General features: G+C 39.0%; 1 protein-coding gene across 1 annotated transcript in view; it reads right to left on the bottom strand.

The window, feature by feature from the left end:
• VWA8 (von Willebrand factor A domain containing 8) overlaps window positions 1-16,852 on the bottom strand; it is a 333,552-nt gene extending 316,700 nt beyond the window's left edge. The window contains exons 1-2 of the mRNA XM_087814315.1: window positions 16,690-16,852; window positions 5,200-5,277 (exon numbers count right to left, since the gene is read on the bottom strand). Of these exons, the coding sequence (XP_087670441.1) occupies window positions 5,200-5,277; window positions 16,690-16,852 (241 nt within the window). The remainder of the gene's footprint in view (window positions 1-5,199; window positions 5,278-16,689) is intronic.
• Between the last annotated feature and the right edge of the window lie 884 nt (window positions 16,853-17,736).

Here is a 17,736-nt window from a genome sequence, read left to right on the forward strand (position 1 = left end):
TACAGGGTTGTGCACTAAAAACGACATGCAGGACAGAAGCTGAGAAATATAATTCCTGAAGCATGCTGGGCCTTTCTCCTTAAAGCAAGTCAATAACCCACAGAAGGCTGAGAGTGGGAAAGAAAAAGCAGCAGAAATCCCTCCAAGGCACTTCAGGTCTTTATTCAATGCAAGGTAACAGTTCTCAAGGATGTTCCTGGGATAAAAGAGCTGAGATAAATCCTTCCAAGTGACTCTTGACTTTCAATGACATGGTCTCTGAGGGACAGAGTCAGGGCAACAGGACAAGAGAGATCTCAGCTGCAAAAAGCAGAATATAGGACTGAATAGCAAAGAGAATTTCCAAGTAATCCAAAGATCTGGAAGCTATAAAGCAAAGAGACTGGCTATGGTGTGTGGAGCTGGAGACTGAGATATAAAACATTAAGAGAACTCTGGAATCTCACCAGAATTCAGATCCCAAACCCAGCTGAAGGAAAATTCTGATCCTTTCCTCAAAACATGTAAAGCTCTTTAGCTGTAAATGGAAATCTAATGAAAACATCAAAGCTCAGGAGCTATAAAAGCCACTCTTCTGTAAAAGTAACGAGAACACAGGCAAAATTTGTCAAAAATCAACTGTTTCAGAACTCTAGTAATTAACAAAAGACTTTCAACAACCTGAACATCATTTATCCAATAAAAACAAGTGAACCTCATCATAACAGGGAGCTTGTGGTGTTTTAACTTGCCCTGTTCCCATCTCTCTCCCCACCTCTGTAGCAGACCTGAAAACCAAATGCCCACAATGATAGTGAAAACTAGCAGTCTGGCAACCACTGAGGGGGACAGAACAGGGTGGGAGCTCCCCAAAGCTCCAACCCCAGGGAATTATCTATACTGACCTAACAGCTCCCTGAAAAGTTCCGTTCTTAGAATTTGTCGTTATTTGATCCACTCAGAACTCCCTTATGTGCAAACAGCACTACCCTAGGGTCTTCGTCAAAGAAAAATTAGCAACATTTGCTTAAGAGCACAGTTGCCTGAGTGAGCCAAACCAGTAGGAGCTAAGGTGAGGATGACAAAAAAGCTTAAAAAATTTTTTTTTAAACTTAAAAGGAAAACCTGGGAATGAGCTGTCCAAAGGAGGCTTTGAAAAGCTCCAGTGTATGCCTAGGTGTCTAGAAGGCCGTGCACTCATCCAGGAAAATCCTAAGAGACTAATCTCACACAGCTGGCTGACATTAAAGCTTTGCATGGCAGGAAATAAAGACTAAGACACACCTGTAGGCCATCTGTGGAACACTGAAATCATGCCCAACATGCTCACAGAGATCCTGGGCAAAGGCTGAGAGGACTTATTTGTTCAAGGCATTTAAGAAATTTCTGTCCAATCATTACCTGACTACTAAGCTAACCAAGCAGAGACTTCAGTGGCTACACATGAAAAAGAATACAGACTTTGGAAAAATAGTCTACAAAAGTCAGTGAACAAACAGCAACAACAACGAGCAAAAACAAACCTTGGGGAAGGGAGGAATCCAATTTCCAGAGTTGCCACCTTATACTATTTAATACAAAAAATGTATAAGAAACACAAAGAAGCAGAAAATTATGGCCCTGACACAGAGAAAAACCGCAGTCAATAAAACTGTCTCTGAAGAAGCCAGACATTGGACTTAGTAGACAACACTTTTAATCAGTTATTATAAGTATGACCAAAGAACTAAAAAGAAAACATGTCTAAAAATTAAAGGAAAGCATGTCAACAATATCTCACCAGAAAATATCAAAAAGAAACAAATTACAAAAAAGATCCAAATAGAAATTCTGAAGCTGAAAAGTACAATAAGTAAAATTTTTAAATTCACTAGAGGAGCTCAACAACAGATATGAGTAGGCAAACTTGAATATAGGTCAACTAAGATTATCCAGTCTAAGAAAGGGGGGGGGGGGGTGCAGAGAAAATAAAGAAAAAAATTTAAAAGGGCCTCAGAAGTCCATGAGACACCAACTAGTATACTAACACACACATTCTGAGAGTCTCAGAGGAAAAAGAGAGGGGGGGGAAGAGAGGGGGGGAGGGAGGGAGGGAGGGAGGGAGGGAGGGAGGGAGGGAGGGAGGAAGGAAGGAAGGAAGGAAGGAAGGAAGGAAGGAAGGAAGGAAGGAAGGAAGGAAGGAAGGAAGGAAGGAAGGAAACAAGAGCCTGGTGAGTGTGGCTCGTTGGCTGAGTGTTGTCCCATGCATCAAGGGGTCACTGGTTCGATTCCCAGTCAGGGTACATGCCCAGGTCGCAGCCTCAATCTCCAGTAAGAGGAATGCAGAAGGCAGCCAATCGATGATTTTTCTCTCTCATCAATGTTTCTGTCTCCTTCTCCCTCCCCTTCCTCTCTCTCTAAAATCAATTTTTTTTTTTTTTTTTTTTAAATAGGAATAAAAAAAAAATTTTCTATCAACAATGGCTGTAATTTTAAAAACTGATGCATGGTAACTTAAGTATCCTTACCTTATTGGGATTACCTTGATAATAAATCACATACATTAGTCTTGTTTTACTTGTTTTTTTTTAATATTTAAATTATATAAAAAGAAAAGAATAATTGCCAAAAAACTCCCCCAAATTAATGGGAAAACATTAATCTCCATATCCAAGAAGCTAAACAACCTCCAAATAGGTAAAACTCAAAGAAACTTGTTATCATACATACCATAGCCAAACTATCAAATGCCAAAGCCAAAGAGTATCTTTATAGCAGAAAGAAAAGTGACTCATCACATACAGGAAGCTCCTTAATAAAATTAATAATCACTCATCAGAAACTATGGAGGCTATAGGCAGTAAGGTGGCATATTCAAAGTGCTGAAAGAAAAAAACCTGTCAAACAAAAATCCCACATCCAGTAAAATTATCTTTCAAACAATAAAGGCAAAATTCCAAAATTTCCAGATAAACAAATAGTAAGAGAACTAATCACCAGATCTTCCCTACAAGATACACTAAAGGGAGTCCTTCATGTTGAAATTAAAGCACACAAAATGTAACTCAAATCCACACAAAAAAAGAATATCAGTAAAAAGGTAACGACATATGTAAATAAAGCACAGCATAAACACATTTTTGTTTGTAACTCTTTTCTTATATCTGATTTAAAAGAGAAATGTCATAAAACGATAATTATAAAATTGTGTCAGTACATTTTTAATGAATAAAGATATAATTAGAATAAAAATAATAGCACAAAGGAAGTGGAAAGGGAAAAGAGCAAATTTTTGTATAGTGCTGAATGAATTCGGTATTAGCCTGAACAAGTTTATTTTAAGTTAAATTGTTAATTGTAATCCCTGAGTGGAACACTAAGAAAATAACTCATAAAATACAGTAAAAGAAAAGTGGGACAGAGTGGAGAAGACAGACTGCAGAGCCATTTGGGAGGTAGAGTAAATGAGAATTTGTGTTAGATGAAAGTGAGATATTCTCCCTCAAGGAGCACGTCGTCTAGAGGAAGAATCTGAAGAGTGAACAAAAATGTATCCTGTATTGTGCCCAATGACGGAAACGGAGAACCTGGGAAGGAAAGCAGCAAAAGAGGAGGATGAGGCTAGATCATGAAAGGTAAGGATTGACCTTTTTTCCTAAGGTATTACATATTAAGGAATTTTGAGAAAAGAACTGACTGTGAGTCATCAGGGAAATGCAAATCACAACAATACCACATCACACTCTGGAAGACAGAAGGCTATAATAAAGCAGACAAGTGTTGTCGAAGATGTGGAGAAACCAGAACCCTCATACAGTGTTGGTGGGAATACACCTTCCTTGGAAAACAATTTGGTAATTCCTCAAAATGTTAAACATGGAGTTAGCAATTCCACTCCTGGGTATGTACTCAAAGGGTAAAATGGTGCTACTTTGTAGAACTGTTTGGCAGTATCTTATAAAGTTAAACAGGCATCCATCCACCCTAGGACACATCAATTCAACTCCTATTTACTCAAGAGAAGTGAAAACTTATGGCCACATAATTGTAAAGGAATGTTCATAGCACCTTATTCATAACAGTCCAAAAATGGAAACTATTCAAATGTCACCATCAACTGGAGAAAAGATAAACAAAATGTGGTATATTTATACAACAGAATAATACTCAGCAATAGAAACAAACTGAGAGGTACAACACCATGAATGAACCTAAAAATCATTACCCTGATGGAAAAAAGACAGTTACACATACACAATAAAAATCATAATATATTATTCTCTTTATATACAGCTGAAAAACAGGCAAAACTAATCTATCATAATAGAAAACAGGGCAGTGGTTTCCAGGGCAGGGTAGCTGGCAAGGGGCACAAAAGAATACTCAGTGATGAAAATAATCTTGGTGGTTATATCGGTTTATAACATTGTCAAAACTAAACAAAATGGATACTCAGAATTATGCATTTTACTGTATGTAAACTTATCCTAATTAAAAAAGAAACAACAGCCAGGCCAGGCGTGGCTCAGGGGTTGAGCGTTGACCTAGGATCCAGGCGATCAGGGTTCGATTCCCGGTCAGGGCACATGCCTGGGTTGCGGACTCGATCCCCAGTCGGGGGAGTGCAGGAGGCAGCTGATCAATGGCTCTCTCATCATTGATGTGTTTTTGTTTTGTTTTTTGTGGTTTTTTTTAAATATATCTTTATTGATTTCAGAGAGCGGAAAGGAGAAGGAGAGAGAGAAATAGAAACGTCAATAATGAGAGAATCATTGATCGGCTGCCTAGCCCACAATCTAGGCATGTGCCCTGACCAGGAATCGAACCCCGATCGCCTGGATCCTAGGTCGATGCTCAACCGCTGAGCCACGCCTGGCCGGGCCATCATTGATGTTTCGATCTCTCTCTCCCTCTCCTTTCCTCTCTCTGAAATCAATAAAGATACATTTAAAAAATAAATAAAACAAAAAAATAAAAAAGAAACAACAGTATATCAAAAAATAAAAGTTTTACTGATATACTCATAGGTGAAGTGATACAATGTCTGGGATAGGTTTTAAATACTCCAGAACAAAAAAATGGGAGTCAGGTAAAAGAAGACTGGCATATGCTGATAAATGCTGAAGCTAAATGATATGAACATCAGGTTTATATTATTCTCTTTAGTTGTGTATATGTTTAAAAATTCATGTAATGGAAAGTTAAACGTTATTCATTTGTAAATAAATAACTATTTCTTACCGTAGTTCTGTGGCACAAGTTCTGGGCTCTTAGGAGTTTTCAACTTATAGGATACATCTCCAATACTAACTGTGTCACCTAAAAAGAGAATAAAGGAGCACAAGCATTGTAAGAGACAAGTGAGAAAACCATACCCTATGCCTTTCCCAACAATGATTCTCCTGACCCACAGAAAGGGATATTACAGAAATGTACCACACATCAGTCCGTGTCAGCACAGAGACACTATGCTCTAAAACTTCTATCCAAAGTATAAGTTAGGAAAGGAGAATGAATGGAAACATCGGTGGAATTCGCATTTTAAATGCTATGTTAGCAAAAAAGGTGAAGTACAATAAAATATGCATATTAGCCAGCTTTATTTTCTCATTAATAGCAATACTAATAGAATCAACAACACAGAAGGAAGTATTTTGTTCAGGATCATCCAAAGCATCCACAGGGTGGTACTGTTAAGATGTATCCGCAACCTTTCTACATCTCTATAGGTTTCCATTTTTACGACAAGTTCTCTCGCAGAATAACCCCCAAATTCAACATTCGTGGGTACATAAAAAGAATAAAGGCCCAGTGGCATATATGCCAAGAATCCCTACATGAAGCAAACAAAACAGAGCAAAAGTTCCCAATAACTTCTACATGGTTCTAATTTTTCTAAATAACATTAATTTCTGGCTGATCTTCTAAAGTGCAGGACTAAATTAAACAATCTCTGCTTTGCTCTCCCCAACAGCAAAATAGGCATATTGACACCACCTGCACCTGGGACTTCATTTGCAGAGGGCTCAAAGACTCAGAAAAAGAAGCTGCGACACATCTTTTAACACTGTTTTGAGCTAGTGAGGTATCCTGGAGACTAAGGCCTTAAATCACAGTAATAACAACAGCCAACACTTGTTGAATGATTACTATCTTCTAAGTACATTACACACTCCCAAAATAACCCCATGAGACAGCCTTTATAAATGAAGAAATTTGTGAATCTGTGGGGAAAATGTGAATAAATAGATGAATAAATGTATTACAGATATGTGGTAAATTGAAACGTAGAAACACTGTGCAAAACCCAGGTTTTGCTGGGTTTTGCTGATACAGAAGACATGTTTAGAGTTCAAAATACAAATCAAAAGAATGTCCCTCTAAACTAGTCTAGCCAGCTGAGTACCTATTAAGTACTGACTATATGGCAGATGCTGTTATAGATACATTATTTACGTTATTTCATTTAATCTTGACTCTAAGTAACCATGGTTCCTGTGAGCTCCTTCATATAACTGCTATAACAGGGACACCATCTCAAAGTAGCTTAGTAAAAGGTTCTGTTACAGCAATTACATGAAATAACTCACAGAACCATGGGTCATGAAGAGAGCTAGGCTCAGAAACTAGTCCACAGAACTGTAGGGAAAGCAACAGGAAACATAGAAGTCATTCCCCAGGATAAACACACAGAGATACTGCCCCTGGCAACACTAATCCACACCATGGGACACCATGAGCAAAGGACATTTTCCCATTTTATTTAGATATTTTTCAAAACTGTAGAAAAGTTGGAAAAACACTATCTTAAGTTGCAGAAATCATGATTCTTCAACTTTAGCCTAAAGTCTTCAGATGCATCTTCTAATAGGAACACTGCCATAAGTTAACTATTCCTGCAGCCTCTGTGTAATTCCCTCATGATTCAGTCTTGGGCAGGGGCATTTAATTAATCAAACCGAGGTTATCACCCACAGCCTCGCTGCCAGGGAGCAAGCAGGTCACTGTGATTTCCAGAGTGGAGGCAGGGCCCTGTCTCCTGTCAAGACCCACCATAGGGGATCCCGCCTCTCCCCCTCCCCCTTTCCCTCTCTTCCTCAACCCTCACCTCTTGTTTTCCTCCCGCCTCACTATGACTTCTCAAGCTGTCTTTGCTTTCTCTCCCTCCTCTCAATGTCTTAACAATGGGTGCAGAGGCCCAGTTCTAGCCTCTTCTATTTTCTCTACAACCTCTCCTTGATGTGTCCACCCATACTTATGCCTTTAAATGCAACTAGTACATATTGCTGTTCCAAATTTATGTCTAACCCAGACCGCAGAACTTCAAACATAGATACCAACAGACACTGAGATGCCTGATAGTCAACTTAAACTTAACATTCTGATCTTTCCACAAAATGTGCTCCCCCCAGTGTCCCACAGTTCTACTGATGGCAATTTTATTGTCCTAGTTGCTCAAACCAGCTATCTCGCAGCCATTTCTAACTTTTCTCTCATACCCCATCAGAAAATCCCACTGACTCTGTCCTTAGATGCATCAAGTATCTTCCACTTTTCACCACATCCTCTACCACAACAGCGCTGACCCAAGCCAACTAGGGGTTTACCAGCTAAATCCTATCATTTAAACAGCATTATCTCTCATCTCCTAACGGATCTCCTGTTTCAACCCTTGCACTCTACAGTTTATTCTGAACAGGGCAGCCACAGTGATTACAATAAAATAGGAATCAAGTAGTGTCAGTCCTCTCCAGCTGTGCAAGGTCCTAAAGGGCTATTCTTAGGAGGCTCCCCCATTTCCTCTCTGACCTCATCTCCTCACTTACTCTATTCCGGCCAAATGGGTCTCCTCACTATTCCTTAAACATGTCAGACACATACTCATTTCAGGCTTCTGAACTGGAATTTCCTACTGACTGAAATGCTTACCCTAAACATATCCATTCACCAATAAGGGTCCCAGCAAGAAACAGACGGTACAATCAACCTGAGGAACTGAGGACAGCATAAGAAAGGAACCATGCATGAAGGCAGGCAGAGCTCAGGGAAACCAGCAGGAAAGGGACTGGCAGTAACAGAAAGCCACTACCACCCCAAGCCTGAAGGGGTGAGGGGAAAGAGCAAGCAGAGAAAGCGTATTTAGAAAGCTTCCTAAAAGGAGCTGTGACCCTTTGTGGAGGAACACAGCAAACCTATGGTGGAGACCTGGCCAAGAGGGCGCTGAGGAATAAGCATGAACCAGAAGCTGGCAGTAGAAACTGACAAATCCAAAATCATATCTGGATATTTTAATAGATTCTCTTAGTAACTGATGGAAGGGGGGGGGGGGGAATAGGATACAAAAGTAAAGATAATCACTTCTCAATCTTTTGGCTAAGATTAAGGTTAGAAAGATAGAGAAGATATGAAAACATTATTAGCCACTCAACCTAAATGACCTTCCATAGAACACTATACTCAACGAGAGCAGAACACATGTTCTTTTTAATTGTGTATGAAATATCCACCAGAATAGATCATAGGCTGGACCATAAAGCAAGTGCTAATAAATTTCAAAGGAATGAAATCGTACAAAATATGTTCTCTCATCAAAATGGAATCAGTAACAGAAAGATGTGGAAATAACTAGGAAGTCTCTAAACATTCAGAAATCAAGCAACAGGCATCTTAAAAAATCCAAAGAAATTACAATGGAAACTGAACTCATTAAAAAATGGGGCGGTGATCATTAGCCATGCCTGCTACTGTAGGCAAAGAGGAAAATGACATTCATATGGTCTAGGCATTTGCTCTCCCTGCTTCAGACACTGATGTTCTTGCCCATCTTCTGTTACCATGCTTACCATGCTACACTTTCCTGACTCATCTAATCCATACCAATGGCCCAACTATGACACTATAACTAAAGTGTTAAATGTCTACTTTGGCTCAGATCTCTCTCCTGAGTTCCATATTTGTCAGTAACCTACTGGACATTTTACTTAGATATTACAGAGACAACTTTAACATGAGAAAAGCAGAACTCCATGTTCTCCATTCTGTACCACCTAGACATCTCTAACCAGCTCTACTTCTCATATCTCAGTGACCGAGTCTTTATTTCCTCAGCCTAGAAGGCCTTCCAAATCTCTCACACCACTTTCCCTTCACACAACTACTCCTCAAATATCTTCACCTCCCCAGTAAACCTTCCCTAACTTTTCCTTTTGCACAATCTCCACCTCCCTCAAGAACTGATTACTCCATTCCTGTCCTTCTGCTAGTACAGTATCTGGTTCATGTTCTGTAATAACATTTTTCATACTATATTACAATTTTGATTGTCTCCTCTACAGTAATGGTTTTATTTTATCAACATTTTCTGAGTACATTACATTAAATAGCAGCCTCTACGTGACATTTTGCTAAAGGCTTATTAGTGAACCTCCCTAATGTAGGGATGCAATAGCTCTACTTCCAAGTCAAGTGGTTTCTGATTCTTTGTTACCTAAAACTTGAAAAAGTCTGTAATAAAGTTGTCAGTTGATAGACAATTAAAAGCAACATTTTTTATAATAAACCAACATACTATTGTCTTATACCTTAGAAAGTATGCAAAGAATTGAGTGAGATTACTATATCAGAATTCTTTACATTTTCACAATAATTAATATTCAACTGGCGGAAAGCACCACTCGTGTCATCAACAGATATGTTTCTACAAAATTTTAGTTTTTAAGAAAATTTGGAAATTTTTGATGTTCTTGTGAACAATGTGCTCTAATAACTATGATAATAGAAACGTTTTGACATTTAAATATCTGTGTTGCAGAAAAGTATGATAAAAATAAAACTTTCGAGAATAAAAATATATTAAGTTAAAATTATGAGAAGTATGATTGAAATACAAATTCAAGAAGATAAAGAAATAATGTAAGTTTTCTGACAGTTAAAGAAGAGCTTTTTATCTGTTTTCAAAATAGAGATCCTAGCTAATAAATTACTAGGATATTCTGATTCCATTTAAAAGGTATACTTTAAGAGGACGGTAACAGTTCTTGTTTTAAATGTCAATATTTACAACACACTGGAAACACCATCCTCTGCAACTATTTATTCTTATCAGGAAAATTTTTAGATATCAACCTAAAAATGTTCAAAGGAATACATTTTGCAAAATTCTTTTAGGAGATAAGTTTTGAGAAAAATGGGTGTGTGTGTGTGTGTGTGTGTGTGTGTGTGTGTGTGTGTGGTTTTTTTCCTCGACTTTGAAGTTTGAAGGAAAGATTCATGAGGAACTTAATATAATATATATATAGATATATACATATATGTGTATATATCTATATCTATATATATATAGATATAGATATATACTGTCATATAGAGTACTGAAATAAATCCATGAACTATGTGGCTGAAATTTATTATTTTACTCTTACTCTCCAAATTTACTCATGCGGCAAAAACAATTAAACACATAAACAAAAATTTTAAAGGAATTAAAAACTCCTACCAAACAAGCACTAAAATTAAGAGCTTTAACACTAGAGATCTCTGGATCAGTATGAAAACGGTCAACTTGCCATTCAAAAGAAAACTGTTGCCTTTTTTATAGCAATTTTTCCAAGAAAAATGTTTAAAGATCACTGTTCAACATAAAACCATAGCATTTTGTGGGCAGGGCCTATATTTTAATAACCTTTGTGGCAAAAGCGATACCTCAAACAAGCAGACATTCAATAAATGTTTGATAAATGAATAAATAAACGAATGATTATGGTTTTAAATGCAATTTTGTTTTCTTAATTATTTTAAGCTCATGATTTTCTGTGACCAGCCCATCTTCAAAATGCTCAGAAGTCAAGCCATTTGTAAAGTATTTGTTTAAATGAACTATAAATTCATTTAAATAAGTATTAATCTAAAGGGCAATGAAGAGACTTGTAAGACAACAGGTAACAAAACTTAAAAGAAATTACTGTATGCCTTTTTCAAATAAACTATTTTGGATAAGTGCAATAATTTTTTTAAAAACATTTTGGTCAACGATATAAGATACTCATAATGGAAATTGTTAGAATTACTAGAATATAATAAAAAGTACAAATTGTTAATACAAAGGTAAAAATTTTTATAGAATATGCTGCTTAAAACATTTAATTTGCATTTATTACAAATAATGCAAAGAAGCAACCACACATAACTCAGATTAACCTAAATCCCTGTACAGTACACAAACTGTCACATAAACATACTACCAATAAATTAAATTATATCTTTTACTCAGGCATGAAACATATGTACTTGAGAATTAAAAACCCTGAAAAGAATCCAAAAGATAAAACCTTCCAAATGATATTAAATTTAAGGCCACATCTAAAATAACAAGGCTTGATTTTATCACATGCAATAATCCTAATTTAAGGGGATTTTTCAAAGGTTTATAGAAAAATAATTTCTGTATACATGATAATAGTATCTTTTATGTAACACTTAATCTTGACCAAACCCTTTTAGACATTATTCATTTGATTTTTAGGTAATTTTAATGGACAGCTGTTTTGTTTTACATGCCCAATATTCTTTCCCCTTTCTTTTGACAATAGAATCCCTCCCTCCAGTGGAGAACCCATCCCATTGGTTTGACGAGAGTTTATAGCACTTGACTCCTGCACCTAAACCCACAGAAGTACCCTGCACAAGCTTCACAAGAACATTTCACCCTCAGGCCACAATGTTTTAGAGATGGGCACATGAACTTGGCCCATAAAAGTTCTCTCCAGGATTTCTGTCAGAGCTCACAGGAAAAGATGTTCTCAGTGTCTTTCTGACACTGAATTGTAAGGACAATGAAAGGCCTGCCCCGTCCATAAGGCTATCATTGCTACCACTTGGAAAAAGCCTGCCAGACATTTCAACCAACAGGACAAAAAGGCAGATCTGATAAATGGAGAGTGGAAAGTAGGAAGACCACTGGGAAAGGCAGAGAGAGTCCAAGTCCTAAAGATATTTGAACATCCTGAATCTAGCCTGGCCTGAAGCCATTGGACCTCCCACTTTTGTAAACCAATCAATGTATTTTTCTGTGCACCTAACTGTTACTTAAAACCAAATGATGGCTAGCTAACACACTTTTTGTAAGGTAAAGGCAGGCAGAGCAAGAGTAACGATTCCTATTTTACAAAGAAGATATATGCCCAAAGAGCAATACAGGACATTTTGTCTCTGAGGATATTCTGAAAACAAACACTGTAATTAGAATAATATTAACATTCATAAATTTTCATCAAGTAATTAGCTTTGGGGAAAAATTATGCCAAAGGATTCCGTTATCAATTTTTATAGAGTATATTTTATTAAAGCATTATTTTAGAGTGAATAGCTCTCTGTCCATATAGAATTTTACCAACTATATCATCCAAAACTCTGTTTTCTTTTGTGTCCATCAACATGGGTTAAACACCAAAAAGATTTTATTCTTTCATCAATGTTTAATCAATAACACATTTTTCAGTATATAGCAGTCAGAGTTTTATTTAATATTGTTAGTTTCTAATAATTCTTAAATAATTTTATATGACTGATAGTTTTTATTTAATTCTTAGCTAACCCATGAGAAATTTAGATATTTTCCTCAGATATTTCGAAACTGTTATATTGTCAAGATCTTAACCAATCTCAAAAATGCTTTTCTCAGTTATGTATCTTGGGTACATCTGTGGTATCTGGTAGCCCATCTAAAATGTGCTTTTAATGATCTTAATCCACTCAAAATTGTAAATTATAGATTATGTCAATGAATATGCACACTTTAGGATATTCAAAACTGTGTAATAAGCTCACCAATTCAATGACTTGTAGCTCTGACAAACAAGTGGCTTTAGTTTAGGGTTTCTCAACAGCAGCATTACTGACATAAGGGGCAGGATAATTCTTTGTTGTGTGGGCTGTACTGTGCATTGTAAAATGTTTAGCAGTATCCCTGGCCTCTACCCACTAGATACTAGTAACATCCCCTTCCTCCAAAAATGTCTTCAGATATTGCCAAATGTTCCCAGGAGTGGGGTGAGGATTCACCACTTGTAAGTGTCACCTTTCCTTAAAAAAAAAATACAAAACTTAGACTGAACAGAAAACCAAATATATCACCAATTTCCCTATTAGTCTGCATGCTCCTAATACAGGTCTTCCCAATAACTTATTAGGTTATAACTGTTCTGGAATTTTATTGTTAAATTCTTTAATACGCAATAGGATCACAATGTTCTCAGGGTCAAAATAGGCTGCTACAGGTTCAAAGTAGTTAATAATTTCCCCAAAGTTAACACCTAGTAAACACAGTCCTAAGACCTGAACCACAATACAGTTTTTCCCTTGGTACATATTTCTCAGTTGAAGCCACAGTTCTGTATTTTCCCTTCCCAAAGTCATCAATTCTGTTGTACCCCAAGAATATAATCTTAAAAATCACAAAAATGCCTATAGACAGATATTTATTGCACTGTTTATATATTTAAAAATAAACAACCTGAATATCCAGAAATAGAAAATTGGTAAAATAAATATTATGTAGGTAAATATATGAGCTTAATACCTATTTGAAATAATCATATATAACAATACTTATCACTATGTTAATATGTTTGTAATAATAGCTAAGTGAGAATAAATTATAAAACACACATGATCCCCAATTTAAAAAAAAAAAATGTGTTTGTACAAAAATAAATATTATATATTATAAAGTCTGATAGGATTAACATCAAAAAATGGACAATTATGAGTTTGTATGGGAGGATTATGTTTTAGGGAATTTGTTTGTATTTTTTGCTTTTCTACAATAAACGGATTTATTGTATAAAAAGCATTTTTAAATATGCCTATTAAAAAAATTATTTCATACAGAAAAGTCATAAACAGTGAATTCCTATAATAATAATAACAATAATGCTGTTAAAGGATAGCACTAAATATGTCATGGTGAATTTATAAAGCTTTGTTTCCAGGTTTATCACTTTATATTGATCTATGGTATATCTGAACTGTGAAAGCACTACAATAATTTCTACTGAAAACTCTTTGCAGTAGCTAACCTTATTAACCTCTTTGTTCATAAAACCAAAATACAATACTGTTATGAAGTAAAGGAATACGAATAATTTACAAATTATGGATATTAAGACTATTTGATAGCAAGAAATAAAAACCTGTAGGTTTGGGGATTTTTTTTTCTTAACATAACTGACCCCCTCTTCCTTCTGCTTACCAGCCTTTTAAAGCTCCTATCTGGAAAACCAACAAGGCAATTCCAGCCTCTCCTCCTACTCCTCTATATGAACTTGAACATAATAAGCCACTGAATGCTTCTTAGATACAAAGTGTTGCAAGGCACAAAAAAGAATATAAATAAGATATACATATAGTCCAGGCAAAATAAGAACAGTATATAACTTGCATTTATTGTTTTATGTACCTTGCTTTTTCCAAACTATGTATTAGGAAGCAGGGTCAATTACATACAGAGAGGAGATAACAAGTTACTGGTCACATGTTTGAGTGCTCCTAAGAACATCTTTCCAACCTAAATAGTAATTCATTAAGGCATACTGCTATTTGTGGTTTCCCATTTCTCTGTGTACAACTTCTGATTTAAAATGGGACACTCCAACCTTGATGGCCAACATCATGACCCAGGGTAACTAAGAGTTTGCCTCCTGTTTATCTGGATCAGAACTGTTCTTGAGTCCAGATTTCTGGTGAGTTCCCAGCTGCATTTATCCACAGTCCTCAAACCTATTCCTGGTGGATCTTGCCAGAGTCAATGACTGAGTTTAAGTTAATATGTTGTCTGTAATGTGTCTATGGGTCTCACACTTGAAGCAAAACTTGTACTTTGATTTGCTGGACATAACACAAATTTTGAGACCATTTACAACTAATCACCAATACCTATATAAGTACAGACTTAAAAATTCCCACCCACATGGATTTTTTTTTTTTTTTTTAACATATCTTTATTGATTTCAGAGAGAGGAAAGGAGAGGGACAGAGAGAGATAGAAACATCAATGATGAGAGAGTCATTGATGGAGCCCGCAACCGGGCATGTGCCCTGACCGGGAATCGAACCCCGATTGCCTGGATCCTAGGTCGATGCTCAACTGCTGAGCCACACCCGGCCGGGCTGATTTCTAATGTTCTTATAATCAACATGTATTACTCATGTACAAAGAACATTCTTTTTCTTTTTTAGAAAGTTCACATGAATTATCTCTGTTCCACCTGCCTACCCAGATAGTTCTGATAGTTCTCAATCTAAAAGGAACTGGTGCAGTTCTTCTAAAACCAAGGAAACAGAATAACTCTCACAGAGCTGAAAATACACATACTAAGAATAATAAAGAAGCTAACTTTATTGAACATTAATATGTGCCAGGGATTGTATCGGGTAATTAAATCCTCACAACAACCCTATCAGAAGTACTCAAGGAGCGTATATCTTATCCTCATTTTACAGTTAAGAAAACTGGGTCACAATATTAAGTAACCTACCCTCAAATCCCCATATCCAGACAGCGCAGAAATGGGCTGCAACCCAGACTAACTCCCCAAGTTACAGATTATGCTACGCTTCCACCCTTGACCTTTGCCTTCTAAGACAAAGGAGCAACAAACAGACAAAAACTCAAAGAATAAAAAACAAAGGCATAAACAAATACCCTAGAAGTCACAATAACTGATAAGGGGCAAAATCTGACACCACAACTCCATACAGAAAAAAAAAAAAAAATTGTTCAGTGAATGAATGAATGAAATGTATGGGACTTAAACTCTCTCATTTCCTGGCAAGAATTACTTGGCCGGCGGAAAACTAGGAAAGCAAAGGGAACAACGAAACCTGCGATTTCATAGTGAAAACCTCCATTATTCTAAGCAACAATAACTGACAAAATCTTGCCTAGAAACGCTTTGCCCATCAAGAGCAGCAACAATAGACATCCCTGCCTTTAACCAGAACAAATGCTCCAACTTCAACACACATGAGATTCCTAAAACCGGTTCAGTTAGAGCCAAAACCTACAGAGCTTAGAAATCAGAGCGCGTGACTCCAAAGGCACCCGCAGCGGCGGTGTGATCTCCAGCAAGGCTGTTCCTCTGGGCGGCAGTGACCTCAATCGTTGCGTCAGGGGGTTTAACTAAATTAAGTTGTCATTTTCAGCGCTAAGAAACTGTGAACCTGTGAGAAAGGAAAACTCCTGTAAAACTTGGAAAGGCTCATGGATACTCTGAAAACACCGTGAGCGATGGGTTCCTTGGCGAGAACACGCGTATCTAAGCCACCACCAGCCCGGGCTGCAGCAGGGCACCGGGCGGCGCGCAGGCCCTCGTGACTCGACACAAGGTCAAGTCTGGCTTTCAGCAACCTCCGCGGGCCGCCGCGGTAACCTCTGCGTGCACTGCAATCCAGTCAGAATCGGGGCTGAGGGGTGACAGCAGCAGTGGGGGGAGAAAGCCCTCTTCCAAGTCCTCAGAAGCCGCATCCAGACCCCTCAGGCTACTGAATGAGGCCGGGCTCTGCACCCACTTCACGCCGCATTACACAGCAGTTAGCGGCGGGCAGGGGGCGAGCCCCTCCCGGTCTCGGCTCCGCGCGCAGCGCCCAGCGCCCCTCCCGCAGCGCGGCGAAGCAGCAGGGAGGGCGAGCGGGGCGCGCAGGGGAGCCGCTCGCCGCGGGGGCGCCCCGGGTTACCTGTCTCGGCCCCCGCCCCGGCGTGCAGCAGTCTGACCTCCGGCTGCCGCCCGTCGCCGCCCGGCCGGCCACGCACCACCTGCCGCAGGAGCAGCCGCACACGCCGCGCGGCCGCGCCGCCGGGGCTGCCGGGCGTCCCGAGCAGCAGGAGCCGGGACTGCATGGCGCCGGGGAGGAGTCGACGGGGACGGTGAGGGGCTCCGGGGCGAGCGGCGTCCCGGGCGGGCGGCGTGGGGCGGCGCGGCGAGGGGGACAGGAAGGTGCACCGCGCCGGGTCCGCCGGAAACTCCTTCCCCCGGCGCGGCCGGCTCGGCGAACTTGGGCCGGCGGCCCCGGGGGCGGAGGGAGCGGGCGCGAGCCGACGGAGCTGCCAGACTGCGGGGAGCGGCCGCGGAGCCGCGCGGGAGCCCCGGGCCCGGCCGGCCGCCGGGTGCTGCTGCGGCGGAGCTGCGAGCCCCGACCCCGCGCGCCGCCGCTCGCCCCCTCGCCTCGCCCGTGCACCTGGTCTCCCCGCAATCCTGGAAGCTCTTTCTGGGGAGCTCAGGGAGCGCCGAAGGGTTTTAGGAGGGTTGGATGGCGTGACTTTTCAGATGTTTTACCAAGTCTTCGTTTGTTTCTTTCATAGCCCGGTCTTATTTTATGCACGTTCCCTGTATTCTGCTTCAAATCCTTTCCAGAAATTGAGTGTGTATGCACGAGAATGCCGGGACTTCCACGTGTCTTGATTCATTGTAAACGTACCACGGTTTCCATAAAGTATTTGAAAACCTTGCGCCTTACCTTTCCTCTACTGTTTTTCCTAAATTTTAAATAGAAAACTCATATCTTAGTGATATATAGAAATTGCCGAAATGTCAGAAAGGACCCAAATTAAGCATTTTTTTAATCATTCTGCAGTGCAAGAGTTACATAAACATAATTTAGGTGTTTAGTAAGAGAAAAAAGTGTTACCCTGGCTAAGGCTGCCTCCCTTTCACACATGCCAAAAGCAGAAGTGGTCCTACCACAAAGCAAACTAAGCCTAATATAATTGTACTGCATCTCCAA

This window comes from Miniopterus natalensis, chromosome 2 (assembly GCF_054644295.1).
Source record: "Miniopterus natalensis isolate mMinNat1 chromosome 2, mMinNat1.hap1, whole genome shotgun sequence".
Classification (NCBI taxonomy): domain Eukaryota; kingdom Metazoa; phylum Chordata; class Mammalia; order Chiroptera; family Miniopteridae; genus Miniopterus; species Miniopterus natalensis.